Source organism: Oncorhynchus mykiss, chromosome 3, assembly GCF_013265735.2.
Source record: "Oncorhynchus mykiss isolate Arlee chromosome 3, USDA_OmykA_1.1, whole genome shotgun sequence".
NCBI classification, from domain to species: Eukaryota; Metazoa; Chordata; class Actinopteri; order Salmoniformes; family Salmonidae; genus Oncorhynchus; species Oncorhynchus mykiss.
In genome coordinates this window covers 23,209,039-23,228,594 of record NC_048567.1, presented here as the reverse complement: position 1 = coordinate 23,228,594, position 19,556 = coordinate 23,209,039, and the positions used below count along the sequence as shown (strand labels likewise).

At 46.2% G+C, this 19,556-nt stretch overlaps 1 protein-coding gene across 2 annotated transcripts; it reads right to left on the bottom strand.

The window, feature by feature from the left end:
• Positions 1-1,026: 1,026 nt before the first annotated feature.
• On the bottom strand, positions 1,027-18,177 carry smarcc1a (SWI/SNF related, matrix associated, actin dependent regulator of chromatin, subfamily c, member 1a). Of its 2 annotated transcripts, none has more exons than XM_036972422.1 (26): positions 17,927-18,177; positions 16,204-16,323; positions 15,890-15,975; positions 15,489-15,663; positions 15,322-15,391; positions 14,894-14,963; positions 14,706-14,781; positions 14,448-14,573; positions 14,082-14,200; positions 13,804-13,934; positions 13,123-13,182; positions 12,951-12,988; positions 11,859-11,980; positions 11,693-11,764; positions 11,395-11,508; positions 11,075-11,228; positions 10,623-10,793; positions 10,264-10,522; positions 9,810-9,971; positions 8,383-8,438; positions 6,009-6,150; positions 5,729-5,901; positions 5,208-5,342; positions 3,134-3,401; positions 2,818-2,934; positions 1,027-2,719 (listed from the first exon to the last, which is right to left on the bottom strand). In XM_036972422.1, exons 1-26 carry the CDS (start codon positions 18,110-18,112, stop codon positions 2,628-2,630), a joined length of 3,294 nt encoding a protein of 1,097 aa, XP_036828317.1. In that variant the 5' UTR covers positions 18,113-18,177; the 3' UTR covers positions 1,027-2,627. The 2 variants fall into 2 exon arrangements, with proteins under 2 accessions (XP_036828317.1, XP_036828318.1); XM_036972423.1 differs by having other exon boundaries at positions 2,506-2,719; positions 14,082-14,176.
• Between the last annotated feature and the right edge of the window lie 1,379 nt (positions 18,178-19,556).

Below are 19,556 nucleotides of genomic sequence, written 5' to 3'. Positions count from 1 at the left end.
CCTGTGTAACGATCATGATGTTTAATCAGCTTCTTGATATGCCACACCTGTCAGGTGGATAGGTTATCTTGGCAAAGTAGAATTGCTTGCTAACAGGTAAATAAACACATTTGTGCAGAACATTTGAGAAATATGTAACATTTCTGGGATTTTTACATGTCGCGTTTATATTTTTGTTCCGTGTAGATGCCCTTTCAGGTCTGGAGAGGAGCTGTTCAAAACATTGAGCCTGTTTATGTGAAGAGAAGTAGATCGTACAGAGTAGGGGTATGCAACCCTGTTCTCTTTCAGGCACCACACCTGACCATCTGAGCTGATTGATCAGTTCAGTGATTGCCTAAATTCAACACACCTGGTCTTCCAGGTCAGTTAAATCAAAAACATGAGGTGCTTGTGACCCTCCAGGACCAGGGTTGTCTAACTGTTCTAAAGGGTGATGCTTTGTCATTACTGTATCTGTACTGCGTGATCACTGTTTCCCTCCTCTACGGCTGCTCAGATAAAAATAAAAACACCCCTCCCAACCCAAGACATAATCGTCCCTCATCCCTCTCAATAACATCCTCCTGGCCAATCTCCATGGGCAGAGAAAGCCCCCCCCCTCTCGCCAGATTACAGTGCTGGCTGCCTGGGATTAGGGCTTAAATGACACCAGGATGAATAGACGCCGTTATAATTTTTCCTCACATGCATTTGCAGCTGCTGCATAAGAGCCTAAGCAGCAAAACAACTACACAAAGAGCCATCTCTCCCCTGTAGCACCTTGCCTTTGTCCTAGAATCCTCACCAGACAAAATGAAATATGGCTTTAGTTATTTTTTGCAACCATAAAATTATTACCCCGAAATATGTATAGAAAAAGATAGGAAAGAGAATATTCGTAACTATTTCCTAGGATAATGTGAGCATTTCGTCGTGCTCTAGATATTTTACACTCCCTGAATACAATATCTATAAAAACCGAACGAGTAAGCACGAAATCCAACATTTAGTTCAAAATAAATTAACTACTGAAAATATCAGACATCACTTCATACAAAAACAATTTATTAGACATTGTCCAGGTCCAAGTACCAACAGACCTGAATAAACAAACAAAAAAATGCTACAAACTTCCAAGAACAAAGATAACTCAATCTACACAAAGTTCATTCTTAAAAATACATGACCATAAAACTGAAAAAAGATACAAGATGTAAGGGGGTTCTCATCATTTGTGATATAACAGACTGGAAAGACCTTGAATGAGGAAGTGTGTGAGCGTGAGAGAGATGCTGTGTGTATGCGTGTGTGATATTCTACCTGAGGGGGGGTAACAGTAACGCAGCAGTCACGTGGGCAGCGAATGAGAGAGGGGTACTAGAGGTAGCAGAGGGGTGCGTAGAGCAGAGAGGTAGCTAGCAGAGAGCAAGAGCAGTTCTAGAGAGGTAGCAGACAGACAAAGAAGGGGAGGAGGCAGAGGTAGCAGAAAGGTGTAGAGGGGTGTTGAAATGAATGGAGATGGATGAAGAGAGGTAGCGCTAGGTAGCAGTAGCAGCTACATTATCAGCACCAGAACAGCTAGAAGCCCACTCCACCACTGAGGAAGAGCACATGGTTTTTAACTACAACTATATCACCATACCTAGCTCACTAAAAGGATGGATGAAGGTCAGTGGGATATTCGGCCTGTGTGTGAACAGCCCCCAGGGTACTAGAGCAGGGTTCAGCGAAGTGTGTGAGTAGTAGTTCTATGCCTGGCTGGTGGGGGCTATGGGTGATGAGGGGGGGGCAGAGTAGCTCAGCAGACAGTCATCAAACACCCGTCTCTGCTGAACGCACATTCTGCTCTACTGACACGCCAACAACAAACAACTGAACACACACTTTGGACTACAGTGTTTAAGTTTCAGAAGAGCAAAGTGGAGAGGTAGATTCTCAGTAAGAAGAGTGTGTGTGAGGGGAGGGTTACTGGTCCCCTCTGTGTGTGTCGAAGGAAACCCTCATGATATCATTCATTACAGTACACAACACACATCCCTAAATGATCAACTAGCTCCCCTGGTGTTGTGTTGGGGGGGAAGACGCGAGGGAGGGGGGAAGACACGAAGGAGGGGGGAAGGACGCGAGGGAGAGGGAGGAGGACGCGAGGGAGAGGGAGGAGGACACGAGGGAGAGGGAGGAGGACGCGAGGGAGAGGGAGGAAGACGCGAGGGAGAAAGACGCGAGGGAGGGGGAGGAAGAGAGGGGGAGTTGGTGTTGCGCTGAAGGAAAGGAAGAGACTAGTGTCATTCGAAAAGGTGAGAGGAAGAGGGAAAAGTGGGAGTTCTCCGATTTTCTCCCAAAATATTAGCTTCATATTCTTTTAAATAGAGAACAAACACAATATATTATTTTAAATGACTGGGAGGAGCCCATCTGATTTGCCCCACACCAGACTGACTGAGGAGAAAACAGTGTTCTTACTAGGAGGGCCAGAGTCACAACCCCCTTGACGCTGTGCCCTGAGAGGGAGGTGTGTGTGTGTGTGTGTAAGCCAGGAAGAGTTTTTGGAGTTGAGAAAACACCCAGCCAGTAGCAAGGCCATCAATGAGCTGAGGTTTTACAAGAGGTGTGTGTGTGTTGGTGTGTGTTTGGGGTCAGGGATCTTAGTTGTCAGCAACTCGTGCTGGGGCTGCCGCTTGAGGTCCCACAGACGCTGGGGGCATACCATCAGGCTGTACAGGCGAGGGGCCAGGGTCTGAGGACAGAGAACACACTGGTTTGAGAATGGGACACACCAACACACACTTTCCGGCTGAGTAGGATCTGGAAGGCGGATACGGATAGTGTACTCACACATGCCGTTGGGGGCTCCAGGGTGGCGGGGACCCATCATGGGAGGCATGCTGCCAGCGGGGGGGCCACCAGGCATCATGCGCCCTGGCATGGGCTGACCGGGCCCTCCCATTGGTCCTAAACAGAAGGAGAGGCTTGGTGAGACTCTTGGCCTATCACAGAATCAGTGTGCTGGAACATGTTTTTGAAAACAGGCCAATGTTTCCTAGCTGATATTTGGTGTTATTCCCTTGCCTTGGATATAGTTCCAGGACTGTTGGGGTCTTTGTGTGCTTCTTTGCTGAGAGTCTTTGTGCTCCAGTGTGTGTGTCCTTACCTGTCTGTTGCGGGTGGTGGGGACCCATGGGGTGGAACCCGGGGCCGGGGGGGCCGTGTCCAGAGTGCATGGCGGGAGGGGGTCCGTGGTGGGGGGGGCCGTGGTGCATGCCTGGCCCTGGGGGGCCATGGTGGGGTGCGGGGCCCTGGGCCGCTGCACTGGCCTGCTGCTGCTCCATCTGCTGGCGGGCCTTCATCTCAGCATACTTCAGCTGCTCCATGTGGAAGGCCTGGCGCTCCGTCAGCAGCTGCTGCCTCTGCAACTCCAACTGGAGGGGGTGTCATCATTTTATACTATTAATCATGATTAGCATTCTCAAAAGCCCATTGTCCACAAGGACATAAGGTTGACTCAACTGACTCAACTCCAGCCAATTTAACAATGGGAATCGATGGGAAATGATGCTACCTAATATAATGTTTACATACCCTACATTATTCATCTCATATGTATACATATATACTGTACTCTATATCATCTACTGCATCTTTATGTAATACATGTATCACTAGCCACTTTAACTATGCCACTTTGTTTACATACTCATCTCATATGTATATACTGTACTCAATACCATCTACTGTATCTTGCCTATGCCGCTCTGTACCATCACTCATTCATATATCTTTATGCACATATTCTTTATCCCCTTACACTTGTAGGTAATAGTTTTGGAATTGTTAGCTAGATTACTTGTTGGTTATTACTGCATTGTCGGAACTAGAAGCACAAGCATTTCACTACACTCGCATTAACATCTGCTAACCATGTGTATGTGACAAATAAAATTTGATTTGATTTTGACCATTACTCATAGTATCACTTTGAAAAGATAATCATGTCAATAAAGCTAATTTAACTGAACACAGAGCGAGAGAGCGATACATCAAGTCAACAGTGGTATATGACCAGGGTGATACAGAAACAGCTTCATTTCATGGATTGATAAATCAAAGAACGAAGTATAAGCTATAAAGACAAGCTGATCCGAATAGCTGACATTATGACAAAGGGGAAGAGCGGTACAGCGGGAGAGAGGAAAAGCGATGGAATGAGACTGTGGGGAGGAAGAGAGGGGGCAGTGAAACAGGACCACTCGAAGCAGGAAGGAGAGAGGGAGCAATGGCTGGAAATGTCGATAAAGGGATTGATTGCATGCAATAAACCACTAACACTCTCTCTGACACGGAATCAACGGGTGAATTCCATTACCAGAAACACAGCGATGGAGAGAGGTGGAGAAAGAAATGGAAGGAGGTGAGGGAGAGGAAGTCTATTCCCTGTGTGTGCCCTGGTAAGTACATTTGTAGTGGTGGAAAAGTGTGGAGTAGTAAGACAGTCAGGAGTGCCCTTATTTAGTGTGTGTGTGTTTAAGACAGTGTGTGTATGAGAGTGTGTGTGTGTGTAACCCAGTGTTTACAGCCTGTGGTAACGGTAGGAGGGAGGCAGCCTGGGTGCTGTTCCAGAGGGTTATGTAACGGCTGGCTGGCTTTTTCATGCACTATTTATCAGGCTGTTCAACTGGGCTGCGGTCCGCAGCAGCTCCACGCTTTACAGTTTTACACAAACACTTCCCACTGTCTACCCAGCAGTTAGTTGACCATCTTATTTTACTGCTCTTAAACCATGTGTAACCAAATGGACAAAGCAACGATGCCTGATCCCCCCCCCCCCCCCCAGTGCTTTCCCTTCACGGGCTTGCATGCTTTTTACTCGACTATCCTCTGTGCACTCTGCAACTACCCCTCATAATTACCACCTATTATTAATGCAAACGTTTAATATTGACACTTTTCACTTCCTCTGCTCATGTTGTAGATATAGGCCCACTCCCAAAACCAGCTCGCTGTCCTTCCAAGTTATCCATCTGCCGTTGGCTCTCCCTCACACACATCTCTGAAATGCCTGGATGGATGACAACTGACACGGATATAGCCTAGATACCACTACAATCAAGATGCATATCCAATCCTTTCACATCCCAAAGGGGTCTGAAGCTACAAGCGACTTCAACCCGCATGCAGTCTCCCACTGAACTACATTTCCCACAATCCACCTCGGCGCCACTACTTACAGCCTCTTTCTCTCGGTCCATGATGGTTTCCAGCTCCTCAAAGTGTCTGAGCTTGATCTCCAGCTTCTTCATTTGAGTCTCCACCAGCAGAGCCACCAGAGATTTGATCTTCCTCTCCTCCACCGCCGCCAGGTGCTACAGGGAAAGGGAGAAACACAGAGGAAAGAGATGTAACAGAAATCGAAATATAAAGCTTTGCCAAACTAGACTGGCCAGGTAGCGTAAGAGTAGCGCAAGCACTTTTGAGCCGTGGGCAAAACTGACACACCAATCAATGAGATGCTACACCGGCAGCGCAAGCATAGCATGAGTGAACGGAGCTGGAGCTGCTGAAGCATCTGTTAAGGCCTCAGGTCTATTTCAAGCATTTCGTTGACTTTTCCCAACTGACAAGTCGGCTCTCGCTTTTGATTTCTGCCTCCGAAAACAGCACATACCGAAAGCTAGCGCTATGCTTGCGGTGTAGTTTCAGGGTTTGATATACAAAGTGCTATCCCCTTGGACCTCTGGAAGAAGCTCACCTTGGCCTTGGTGGCAGCTGAGGCGAGGGCAGCAGCGGCAGCAGTGGCAATGTTACCCTCCCCTCCGTCCGGCTCTAGCTTCTTCCTCTCCTCTTCCTCCTCTTCCATCGTTCCCTGCTCCTCCTTCTCCTTGTCCTCCTCCGAGATCTCCATGGCCTCCTCCTTGTCTTTGTCTGAAAACATTGCATAAACATCATTCAAGTCAATGCTGGACTTCTACGATCCTCCCCCAAAAATGGATGATTCAATCGAAGCGGAATAGAATAGCCATCTACTCTACCTGCTGTAGCCTTGCCCTCTCCTCCCTCACTCTCCCCCTCCTCCCGCTCCGACGGCTCGGCCATCTCGCTCTTCACCTTCTCTCCCTCAGCCAGCTTCTCAGCAGACTCACTGGGCTTCTCTGCCTCGTCCTTAGACTCAGCCTGAGACAACAGAGACAGGTAAGACTGTGGCGTTACAGCTGATTATATTTGCAGAGCCTACGGAAAGTATTCAGACCCCTTCACTTTCTCCACATTGTGATATGTTACAAACACCCTCAGCAATCTACACACAATACCCCATTATGACGAAGCGAAAACAGGTTTATAGAAATGTTAGCACATTTATAAAAAATATAACACAGAAATAGCTTATTTACATAAGTATTCAGACCCTTTGCTATTGAGACTCGAAATTGAGCTCCGGTGCATCCTGTTTCCGTTGACCATCCTTCAGATGTTCCTACAACTTGGGAGTCCACCTGCAGTAAATTAAATTGATTGAACAAGATTTGGAAAGGCACACACCTGTCTATATAAAAGGTCCCACAGTTGACAGTGCATGTCAGAGAAAAAACCAAGCAATGAGGTTGAAGGAATTGTCCGTAGAGCTCCGAGACAGGATTTTGTCGAGGTACCAAAAAAATGCTGCAGCATTGAAGGTCCCCAAGGTCACAGTGGCCTCCATCGTTCTTAAATGGAAGAAGTTTGGAACCACCAAGTCTCTTCCTAGAGCTGGACGCCTGGCCAAACTGAGCAATCGGGGGAGAAGGGCCTTGGTCAGGGAGGTGACCAACAACCAGATGGTCACTGACAGAGCTCTAGCATTCCAGAAGGACAACCATTTCGGCAGCACTCCACCAAATCATACCGCTTGGAGTTTGACGAAAGGCAACTAAAGACTCTCAGACCATGAGAAACAAGATTCTCTGGTCTGATGAAACCAAGATTGAACTCTTTGGCCTGAATGCCAAGCATCACGTCTGGAGGACACCTGGCATCATCCCTACGGTGAAGCATGGTGGTGGTAGCGTCATGCTGTGGGGATGGTTTTCAGCGGCAAGGTGAGGGAGACTAGTCAGGATCGAGGCAAAGATGAACGGTGCAGGGTACAGAGAGATCCTTGGTGAAATCCTGCTCTAGAGTGCTCAGGAGCTCAGACTGGGGTGAAGAATCACCTTCCAACAGGACAATGACCCTAAGCACACCGCCAAGACAACACAGGAGTGGCTTCGGCACAAGTCTCTGAACATCCTTGAGTGGCCCAGCCAGAGCCCAGACTTGAACCCGATCAAACATCTCTGGAGAACCTGAAAATAGCTGTGCAGCGAAGCTCCCCATCCAACCTGACAGCGCTTGAGAGGATCTGCAGGAACTCCCCAAATACAGGTGTACCAAGCTTGTAGCGACATACCCAAGAAGACTGAAGGCTGTAATCACTGCCAAAGGTGCTTTAAAGTATTGAGTAAAGGGTCTGAATACTTACGTAAATGTGCTAATTTATCATATATTTTTTTAATACATTTGGAAAAATTCTAAAAACTTGTTTTTGCTTTGTCATTATGGGTGTGTGTGGATAAGGGGGGGGGGGGGCAATTTAATCAATTATAAGGCTGTAACGTAACAAAACGGGGAAAAGGTCAAGCGTTCTGAATACACTGTATATGCAGGTCAGAACTGAGAAACACCCAACTGAAGATTATAGCTAGACAGGTCCTTGAGAGCAAAGGAGAAAATATACAAAACCCAACAAGGGTCAAAGCTAATGCTCTGCATTTCAAAAAACCTGCAGTAAAGCCATCGGGACAAGAACCGGCGTGCATCGGCGATGGCTAGTGAAGGTTAATGAAGATTTCAACCTCTACAGTGGTCAACCACGCATGGCTAACTCCTGCTAACGTTATCTGTGGCGTTACATTTGCCCCGTGGCCATCCTAAACACAGAGAAATAGGATGGATGGAGAGAATAGAGTAAGCGAAAGACGGAGAGTAGTAAATGGAGGGGCAGACTGTACGACTGCCAGCTTTAAAAATAAAGTTAAAAACGGTTTGATGTCTTCTGTGCACATATGAATGTCTGACGTAACTACGACGTAACTGCAATGAGATGTTGTTCTTCTTTGTTACATTATCTCGCTGTCATACTGTTTTCAACCGTGTTCGATCTTGCCTTGCCATCTTGTTTCAAGAGGATCACAATGTAAATAAGTCCCAGACTTTATTGTGTTATCCTCCACGATTTAACAATGGAAATAAGTCCCAGACTTTATTGTATGTTATCCTCCACGATTTAACTCATGTGCATGTATGGCTTTTTCAAGTTTTATGTGTGCTGTTTTGTTTTAAATGGTTGAATTAATAAACTAAAGACCTCTCACCCCTGGGCCGTCTCACCTTGTCAGGCTGCTGGGAGTCGGAGTCTGTGTCCATCTTCTCTGTTTCTGCTGGCTCTACAGTGACAGACAGAGACAGAGACGGAGAGACAGAGAGAGAGAGAGGGGGGGGGGCTTTGAGAAGAGGGCTAGACAAAGAACAAGACGTCTCTCAGAGAAAATGATCACAAACAGATGACGCATCCTAAGTTGAACCTCACCATGATTAAGACATTACTGTGGTTAGGAATGACAGTATGTGTGTGTGCGAGCGAGCGCATGTGCAAATGTGGGAGAAAGTGAGCGAGTTGATGCCGAGTGAGAGTGCATGAATGTGTGTGTTTTAAAAAAAACAAACATGTCCGCATGTGCATTTGGACGCATTTTTTACTATGCGAGTATTGACCTGTATGAGAGATGGTAGACTGCTTTGGGGAGGGTATTGAATGCATTTAGGCCATTTATTGGTTGTTGATGCGTGTATGTGTAACATGCATTTATTCATGTGTAATTGCTGATTGAGCGATTGCTGTGTGTGTACCAGGCATTGAGGCCGTGGCATAGTGTGTTGACCCAGTTTCAACCCCTTCCCCCACGCCCCATCTGCTGTTCTAATCCACTGGTTACCACGACAGCCGGACACAGACATAACACACTCTGAAGAAACCTGAAACATCTACGTCGCCCCCCACTGGCCATCCTGATTTCAACTGGCACCTCAAAATGTATTGGTGAGAATGGCTTTACCCACGCGAGCACACACACGCACAGGAGGTAAGGTCTAGGTGACCTGCGAACAGCTGGCTACGAGCAGCCTCGTCCTAACCTGTTAGCTGTGGTCTGTCTGTGTCTTGGCCATTTGCTGCCCTCCACTGGTAACACTCAGTACTCCGTCTAAATGTGGGGGGATGTATATGGGTGGGTATTTTGTGTGAGTGAGTATTGCATGCATCAGTATGTTGGATGTATGTGATGAGAGAATGCTTTTGTGTGTTTATATGAAGGCCTGTGTGTTTACACGATTCTATAGGTATTGCTATTCGATACTGTGACTTTATTGAGATTCGCTGTTCCAAACAAATTGCTCACCAGAGGTCTTCTGCAGAGAGACAAGAGAGCCATGAAAAAGAATCTTGATCAGTCATTGAAATAAACTTGATTGATATCAAATTGGCTCCTTATTTAAAAAGATGGAGAACGAGCTATGAAGGAAAAATACTGGAGTTTTGGTGCAGGTACAACCAACTAGCACAAAAATAATATACTGATATTGACAAAACGGTACGAAAAACGATATCCCAATAGATTACTATTGTTCTCCCCCCCGATCAATGTTGTATACCGTGTGATCGTTTTTATGTTTGTGTACGCACAAGAGTATTTTTTATCTTTGCAAATGTGCGACTGTGTATCTGAATGCATGTGTTCTGCTCCGAGTGTGTGTGTTACCGGTCTTCTCGGGCTCCTCGGGGGCGGTTCCTGCGATGCCGCTGCTCTCCAGGCCATAGGCGGGGTCTACCTTGCCCGTGCTGCGGGCCGCCTCCTGCACCTTCTTCACATGGGCCTCCACCAGCTCTGCTGGCACCTCCTCACGCACACGGCTAAACTCCTCTGGAGAGAGAGGGAGACACTGTAGTTAGCTACACACACACAGCGATATTACACGCACAACCATGTCATTACGACACACTACATGCAAAGTGATATTACATACAAATTAAAAACATTTTATATTGTGAATAAACACATTGTGATAAAACACCCTTGCAAATGACCCACGTACCCAGTCCCCGCAACACGTACCCAGTCCCCGCAACACGTACCCAGTCCCCGCAACACGTACCCAGTCCCCGCAACACGTACCCAGTCCCCGCAACACGTACCCAGTCCCCACAACACGTACCCAGGGCTGCCTTGGCGGCGGCGGAGGCCACACGGGGGTCCACCACGGAGGCCAGGAAGGCCACGGTGCTCATGACAGGGTTGCCTGACTGGCTGAAGGGTACGGGCTGGTAGGCCAGGGGGCCCAGGGACGACTCAGAGTTCTCCAGGTAGGGGTCCTCGATGGGCAGACGCAGGAAGTGCAGGATACACTCGTCCTGGGTGCGCGAGCCCACGTGCTCCGACACCTTGTTCCAGTCGTCCTTGTACATCTCCAGAGCCTGGTAGGGAGGTGATAGAGGAATGAGAAGGGTTCTGATAGGCTGGTAGGTTTTAGATTGTGTGTGTGATTGGTCAGCTGGTCTGTTGTGACTGATGTACCTCCAATAGGAGCAGAGTCTCCTGCTCGGTCCACTCCCGCCCACCGCTGGTTCCTTTACTCTTGGGGTTCTTCTTGGAGTAGAGGTCATTACGCAGGCCAAAGTTCTGCATGTCAGAGGGCTTGTCTTTGCCCTTCTCTGGGAAGTTGAGCATCTGCTGGCCAGAGGGGATCTAGAAGAATGGACAGAGAGACAGGGGGAGGTTGAAAGGAATCACACTGTGGTCAGAGGATGCAGTGAATACTTTCACAACATTTATGACCGATTAAATAATCAAACTCAACGGTTACAGACACACAACGCCTGTATGTGTATATCATTCGCTATCGGCACTAACTTGCTTGAGTTTAAAGACCCTTCCCCTAGCCCCTACTCCCTCAGTATCCAACGACCTGAAAGAACTGGATAGATGAAAGAAATATGACCATAGCTCCATGTAGTTGTCTATCTAACCTGTGGGGGGCGGTGGTGCATTGGCGTCAGGCCAGAGGGGGTGTCAGCCAGCACGTTGAAGTGGGGGGTGGGCGGGGGGCCCATGGGGAGGGGGCGGCTCTCAGCATCCACCTGGTAGTTCACCAGCCCCCACTGCTCCAGGAACGCATGGACCCTAGTAGAAAGAAAAAACGAACTGGAACAGTAAGGGACAACCTAAATGTGTCCTATAAAAAAACAACACATATTACAAAGTGTCTTGCATACGGTGCGCCCTGATGAACAATGTCCTAACTTTTGCCCTAGGGAATCCATTTCACGTTAACCCCTTGACCCTTCACCTCATGACGGCACACACGTCTCCCGTCAGGTTCCTGCGGCAGGAGGTGGAGGTCAGGTACTCCTGGGGGTTGAGCCGGTACGTGTCGATCATGAAGTTACGGTAGGCCAGGTATCTGACGGGGACAAACACATTTTACAAAAAAACACAGAAGGGTCTGAACAAATAAGGACGTCATGTGTTAGACAGCAATGGATGTGTGTTTGTACAATGAAAGATTCTTAGTGAAAGCGTGCGTCTGCAGTTCTTTAATGGGTTGAGTGAGTTGATGTGTTGGGCAGTATTCTCCACCGACTCACATTTCTGGGGACTTGGATTTGTTCTTGCCATTGAAGAACTCTGGCAGTGCACGCCTCTCAATCTCGTGGATACTGAAAGAGAAGGGGGGCGGGGGGGTAAACTCAAAACACAAACATAAAATACAGCCCAACACCCCCATGCTAAGAACAGTGGGGCCATCCTCACCAGTTGTAGTCGAACCAGGCGGCGTAGCTGGGAATGATGATGTGGTGGGTCTGCTCGGTCACATTGTCCTCGCTGGAGTCGATGAGGCGGTTGACCTCGGCCTTGCCCTGCTCCTCCTCCTCCTGCAGGGGGAGACAGTCACACGGATTGGATCAGATCAACATAGGCAAGAAAGGAGAGCAGAATTTTGGCTCGTGCTTGCTTGGTCAGTTTCTATTATATATGAACGGAGGATAAAATATTAGAAAAGCAGGATTTCCAGATTAAATCAGGAATAATCCCACACCAAATGGCAAAAAACTGGATCTGAATGAGTTAGCGCTGCACTGGAAAATGCTCGTAATCTAACGCATGCCTCAAACCACTCGTAGAACAGCTAAGTGCATTGTTAGCTGCTTTTTTGCCCTCCCGCGTCACTTGATACACAGTAGACCTCCACTAAACATAGAATCACATGGTTTATCAGTAAGTGACTGCTGATAACATCAGAACAAAGTTGACTACAAATACAAAAGTTGCCAATATCTTTGCTAATTGTAGGCTACTGTCTAATTTGTCTCAATATATTTAATGATGTGTAGCCTATTGTAGGTGGTAATAGGCCGTAGGTGGTAATAGGAGCTGATCAGTCATCGGTATTGTGAAATAATTATAATTTTAAGAAAATATTTGAATGGAGAAAGCTTGAGACCAGCACTCTCTTTCGATCCTATCAGTATGGACATGTTCCAACGATGCACTTCGTGACCGTTCTCTCAGCGTGGTGTTTTTGGAAATGTATGTTACGCCTTCGGCAGTTGTAGGAAATATGCATGGTTAAAAACAGCCGTAGGCCTAAGTTACATCGCTATCGGGAAACCGGGCCCAAATCTACAAATGGGTAGACATTGCCTCTAAAACAGAAACCAGGTGAGATTTTTTTCCATCTCCCTTCTGGATTTGCTAAGAAGTGGGGGTTAGGATAATCTGACCGTGGATCTATCAATGACGACTATAGTTGTGGGTGAATAGGGAAAGGTTTACGATGAAGATGGAGAAGAGACAGCATTGAGAGGCAATCATTAAAGGTTTTTCAGGAAAAGCTGGTGTTACCTTGCCTCCAGAGACCACAGAGTCATCCTCCAGATCATCTAGAAGACCGAGAGAGCATTAGGACGTCACTCTATCCATTGCTTGACACAATACATCTCGGTGATTGACTGTTTAGTACTGGGACAGGCAGATACTTAAAAACACTGAAATAGTTCTACACATACACACTCACCCAAATCAGCCACTGCCCCTCCCTTCACTGGGGTGTTCTCACTGTCTTTCTTAGAGTTCACTGAGGACAGAGAAGGGGGGAAAAGGCTGAAGAATAGCCAGAGTATAGTAGGGGTGAAATGCACTGACAGAGGCTATTGGCTCTCTTTTCTCTTGTAAGCTCTCTTTTCAAAAGCAACCACGGAAATAGATACAGAGGGGGGAGGGGTTTGCAGAAGTGGGACATTGCAGATGGGACTGGGTCAAAAAGGCAATTTTTAGTTAAGTGCGTTTGGCTTAGAGCACATTCAGCTGGAATAGCACTCCATTCAATGCACCACTGAAGAAAGTCCCCCCAGGCAATTCCATGCCATCTTGGCAAGGACAGAGCGCACAGTTAGAAAATAACTCATTCAGAGGAAAAAACTGCAGTTACTACAGAGATGAATAAACTGCAAGTCAACATGGTGACAAGCATAAGATTGATGCATTGAGAGAAAGAAACATGACCATGAGAGAGAGAATGGGAGACTTACAACATGTGATTTAGAGTGACTGAGCCAATGAAGGAGAAGAGAGGAGGGGACCACGAGGAGGAGGAGAGGTAGGGGTGAGAAAGAAGACAGAGTGAAGGATCAAGAGCGAGGAGAGCAGATGTGGGAGGGGGAGACAATGAGAGGGACGAGTTGGACAATCAACTGACCGTTCTTGGGCAAAGTGACCTCCTCCATGCTGGGAACAGGCGAGGGGTCCTCCATGTCCTTGGTCAGGTCCTCTTCCTCCTCCTCGTCCTCGCCACGGTGGCCACGACGCTTCCAGTGAGACCCAGGGTTCCTGAGGACAGGAGAAGAGGTCAAGGGTCGGTGGAGTTTTCCCAAGACACGGATCCATGGTCAGTTTAGTGTTTTTCTCCCTAATGACTAAGGTTAGGATTTGGGAAGGTTAAGCTGGTCATAGATCTGTGGCTATAGGGGGACTCACCCCTTCTTGCCACCCTTCTTGCGGGACTCGGCTGGGGTGGTCGGGGGAGATGGCGAGCGCCTCCTCTTCTTCCCGGCGGCGTTGGCCTTGCGCTCCTTGCGATCGGGTGTACGGGAAGACTGATCAGAACCACGAGGGATGGCCAGATGAGAGAGAGAGAGAATGAGAGGATGGAACAGTCTCACACAGAGGGGAGCGGGGGAGGAGGATAAGAGGGAGGATGTGGTGGTGAGGAGAGGAAGGAAGAGTTTGAAAGGACGGGTGACACGACACAGACAAACAAGACAACAATCCACAGAGTGCAGCAACTCACTTAAACACACACTTCCTAAGAATCCATAACACACACCCCAGAGTTTGGCCTACCTCCTCCTCCTTTGGGAAGATCCTCTGGCGGAAGCTCACAGTCTTCTTGTTCTCGTCCACCTCATAGTCTTCCTCATTCATCCACTCGTTGAAGGCATCGGTGTCCAGGACCCACTTGGCATGCACCTGGGAGAGGAGGAGAGGGAGAGAGCAGTCAATCCACTACTCAAGGGATACTTTTCAGTACTTTTCAGGCTGGTAGCAGAGGTTGATTTGGCCTATATAAAACATTAACATGACTGGATGCTCCATCCTCACCTTCCAGGGCTTCTCAGAGGTGGGTGGGTCCTCCACATCTCCCTCCACGTCACTGGTGGACACCCAGGTGTCATAACTGACCACACAGAGAAAAGGGGTTAAAGGTCAGTAACAGGTCACAGTGGGTGGACGTGTAAGAGGGCAGAGTGGACCAGCAAAGCTGTAGTCTAACAGTGCCAGTCTCTCACCTGTCTGGGTACATGCCCCAGTGCACCAGCACCTGCTTGTCCTTACGCATGACCGGACGCAGCCACTCCTCTGCAAGACACACACACACTTTTTTATCAGCGTATACACACACATACTCGAGTAGTAATAATAGTATATTACTGTATACACACATTTAACTTTCTTTGAAATGTGATATGAGAGTAAGCCTCTGTAAGGTGACCACAAGGAATTAGATTCAAAGAATACAGCACAATCCAGACTACACCAGAATTTAGTATATAAAAAATATTTGATAAAATATTTTATATAAATATATATATATATTTTTTTACATTTCATCAATTTAGCAGACGCTCTACCAACTGAGCCTCATGGAACAAAGTATATGATATATACATTGCAAGGGGGAGCTTTATTTCCTTTCTCAGCAGAGCACATCACTTACCATCCTCCTGCTGGGTTAGAGAGGGATAGATATGATGGGTGGCCTTAGACTTGTCCTCAGTGATGGAGCCCTAAAGGAAAGGAAGGAGAGTAGCTTTATGATGCCATTTGAATTTCTGGTGAGTGGTGAAACAATTGGTTGGTAGGATTTGGGTGGGCGTGTCTTACCTGGTGTCTTTTGATGATGTCCTTCAGCTTATTGGCCTGCTTCTGCTCCATGTCAGGCACCAGGAACACGGTTGGTCGAGTCAGGCAGTTATTCTGAACCAGGGTCTTCTCTACATTCAAGAACATCTCCACATTCCTGTCCATCCTGGAGGGGTTCTGCAGGTCAAACCTACGCCTGCACAGATAGGAGGGATAGAACATTGTTGTTGTTAGGTACAGTCTCAACTCCACAGGGCATCTTTTCCCCCCCTCCCTCTATTGGAGCAACCACTACCTTCTATGGTGATTCCATAGGAGAAAGAACATTTCAACTATCCTTTCTACAAATCATATAGGTGATTAGTCCAAGGTGGGAATGATGCATTTTTTAAAAAAAGTATTCAAATCAAGACCCTACTCACCAGCCCTGCTCGCTCTTGAACTTGTAGGTTGAGCCCAGGATATGACACAGAGCACCCCCTGCCTTGAAGTCCAGGAAGCTCTTGGTCTGATGAGGCAATACAGAAGAAAAGGCGAGGGACATTCACGCAAGCTAGCTCAGATAAATAAAGACATGGCAAACTACTGTGACACAAAATGTGCAGAAGTGATTGGGAAGCCCTAAAACACTCTACAGCCCACTCTTCCCTTGCCCAAAAAATATCACTGTGTGTGTAGGTCCCGTCCCTGTACCGACCTGGTCAGGTGTAAAGATGTGTGTGGAGGAGATACTCACAGGTAACTTGGTGAGGGCAGGGTTGTTGACCCTCCGTCCGAAAGCATCTTCCTGGAACTGAAGCAGCTGCACCACCAGCCCTGCCAGGGACTTATTGGAGGGAGAGTCTGCCTGTACATACTGAGACACCACAAGGCCACTGTGTTAGTCAGGGCGGCACACTCATGTGTGACAAAGGAGGGATTGAATATTGTGAGACCACAGAAGTGTTAGGCTACATTGGTCAGACAAACACATGGCCAATGCAGGCACACATACGATCTCATGAGTAGATAGCTCATACTATAAGAGCAAAACAGCAGCCTTTAGGTAAATGTGGGGTGATATGACATCACTTTTTCTTTCAGTGAGGCCCCTTCCCTGGTCACTGAAAAGAGTGGCTCCCTAGTTTCAAGAAAATAAATACAGTAGAAAATAGTTTACAGTAGCTAGCTACTTCTTTTCAACAGTTTTGGGAAATCCACATCCATGCTGAGATGTTTTGCTGCAGTCAGCCATTGCTTGGTTGTGTGTGGAACATTTTGTCTCCAGTGCAAAGTAGTTCAGTACGAGGTAGTTGAGGTTTCCCATCAAGACGATTCAGCTAATTACTTAGACATAAATGTAAGTCATCAATGGACCAATCGACCTGTCTGCTATTCTCTGGTCAATCACAATGTTATCAAACGTTACTGTAGCTAACTAATGTTGTTAATTACATCAAGTACCGTGCCTTGCCAGCGTTGTGCCGAAAATCTCCCCCTGCCAGAATTCTCCCCCCTTCGCGTTCATTGCGGAGACTTGGTTGCTAGTTGAGATTTCTGCACTTCACTCATCTTAGTAGCATGAAGCATTTTTGTCTGCAGTTTTCGGTTTTGCTATTTGCTTCAAGTATATGAAGCGGTTCTAGCTTGTATGGCGCCCTGAGCGAACCCCCCCTTCAGCGGCCGACCGCCCCCCATGCCGCCCGTACCTACATCCGCTACTGATTTGTATTAGTCTATAAATAAATCTCGTTGCCAAAATTCGTCACCCCTCCCATGTCTTTTCGACTAGTATTTTTGAAAGTGTAAGGATAATAATTCAGCTATAGTTGCTCAGAAATGATGAATTGCTTGCCAACATTTTACTCCCTCTATGTTTAATATAACACACATACATACATTACGGTTGCCTATCCTTACGAAGTGTGTTATATAGAACGTATTTGACTCTAGCCACAAAATTAAGGAAATTAGAAGGGGGAGATGTTCGGTACAACACCTGTTCACCGCAACAATGTTTACATCAATGATACCGTTTCAAGACATGTTAACTAACTAGTTATCTTACCTACTTGAACTAGTTTTCGTTACGTTAGATAGTCAGCTACGCTCAGATAGAGTCAGATGAAAACAGGAGTAATTATGTTAGCTACCTTGCTACCCTAGATTGGTAGGTTACACAAACAGACAACTCTTTAGCTAGTGTTGGCCGTGCAACAAATCAAACGATAGCTATTCAGTTAGCAGCTAATGTTAGCTAGCCTAACTATCGCTTGACATGTAATGTTTATGTTGTTGGGTAATGTTGTGATGGATATCTTTAGATGCATGAAGCTAGCTATCTAGTAATATCTAGTTTGCCACAAGTACTTAATAGGAGCGATATATTGAAAGATATATCTAGATAGCACTTCCATTGTGTTAGAGACGCGTGCCTTAACGTTGGAAATCAATGGAGGTTAAAACCACCGCTCGCTAACCTTTTTGTAGTGTTTCCCGATCCATTGGCGCACCGAATCGATCTGAGAGACCGTTTCTACGCTCTCCCAGTATTTCGACGAAGGACCTCCATCTTTCTTACGGCCCACCGCAGTACCAACGCCCACAGGGCCGGCTGCAGGTCCCCCTGAACCCGTTCCACCCGCTGCAGTTGCCGCTGTCGCCATTGTTTCTTGTCCTGTCCGCTGCTATTTCGCTTCTCAACCGCGTCACTCACCAAGCAAGTTTTCGGGGAGGGGGGGGTGCGCATGCGCATATTAGTAAATAACGTAAAGTTATTTAATCTCGCGATAAAGAGGGTTCATATGGGTGATCTGCTTTTCATAGACAAGTATTCTTAGCGTGGCCGTTAATATATAAACATCATTTTTCCCGCATTGGTATTCTATTTGGAACAATAAGGATATTTTGTATAGAAACAAGTCTTTATTTTTTAAGAACTGGTTTCATAATCATATCCTGCTGGTGAGTCAACTTTTTAATGCAGAAAGTATGTTACTCAATTATGATGCATTTTTATCTCGTTACAATATCCATGTTACATCTAGAGAGGTCGCCATAGTCTTTGATGCTATTCCATCTGGAACTCTCATGTTGTTTAGAGGTGTAACCAGACCTCACCTTCTTGACCTACCCTTGCTTAATCCAGTTGACTCTCCAATAGGAAAACATTTTTTCTCCTTGCTCCTTCAGAACAAAATATCTATACGTGCTTTATTTCAAATGGATATTGCATCCATTCCTTATGTCACAATTTACTGGAATACATTTGTCAATAATTTCAGTTGGAAAAAAGACTCGTTATTACCACACAATTACCTGGTCAAAGGTCAAAGAGGTATCTTTCAGAATGCGAATCATTACCTGAAGAAACTCAAAAAAATACATGAACATTAACTGTGCTTTTTGTGTTGAGCATCCAGAAACAGTTTTGCATTTATTTTGGCATTGTCTACTTGTAAAGAAATTATAGAAAGGTATTCATAGTTTTATAATTGTTAATATTCTTCATGACTTTTGTTTTTATGTGAGAATGTGCTGCTCGGGTTTCCTTAACTATAAAAATTATTTTTAAAAACAATTTTACCTCATACATCTAATTGTGCTAATGGCAAAATTTAATATTCATAAATGTAAATTCACGAATAAAAAAAACACTCTTCCGTGTTTTCTATAAGGAATTCAAGCAGTACATTAAGACCATTCAACATTCTTCTAATAAGAAAGCTGTTAAATCAATCAATGTGTGCATCTTTTAAGGTCTTTGTATAATCGGTCATTTGTTGTACACCCTAGCATATGTTATCATTGTCTGTTTGTATACTTCTTGTATGTATACTGTTTTTTCTGCAATAAAAAATAAATGAAAAATAATCATAAATAAATAAGTTAAAGGTCAGGGTTCCACAGGCAATACAGTAGAAAGTGGATAAGCAGCAAGACCAGGTGGACTGGGGACGGGGACACCCTTACAAAAAAATATGACAGTTTTGAAACGTGCAGTAACTGCAGTCGACTGTGGTATTTTGGACGCAGGAAATGCATAATAACTGTAGTGTAATGCAGTGTAACTGCAGTTATAGTCCCTAGGGCTCAGGTCCTGCAGGAGGG

What these genes read in the sequence shown, in the direction of transcription:
- smarcc1a (XM_036972422.1), bottom strand. Translation starts at nt 18,112, where the DNA reads ATGGCGACAGCGGCAACTGCAGCGGGTGGAACGGGTTCAGGGGGACCT. An exon ending in ACATCATCAAAAGACACCAG is followed by an intron (nt 15,392 to 15,488) that starts GTAAGACACGCC and finishes CCTTTCCTTTAG; the next exon opens with GGCTCCATCACTGAGGACAA. An exon ending in TGGACCGAGAGAAAGAGGCT is followed by an intron (nt 3,402 to 5,207) that starts GTAAGTAGTGGC and finishes CACCCCCTCCAG; the next exon opens with TTGGAGTTGCAGAGGCAGCA.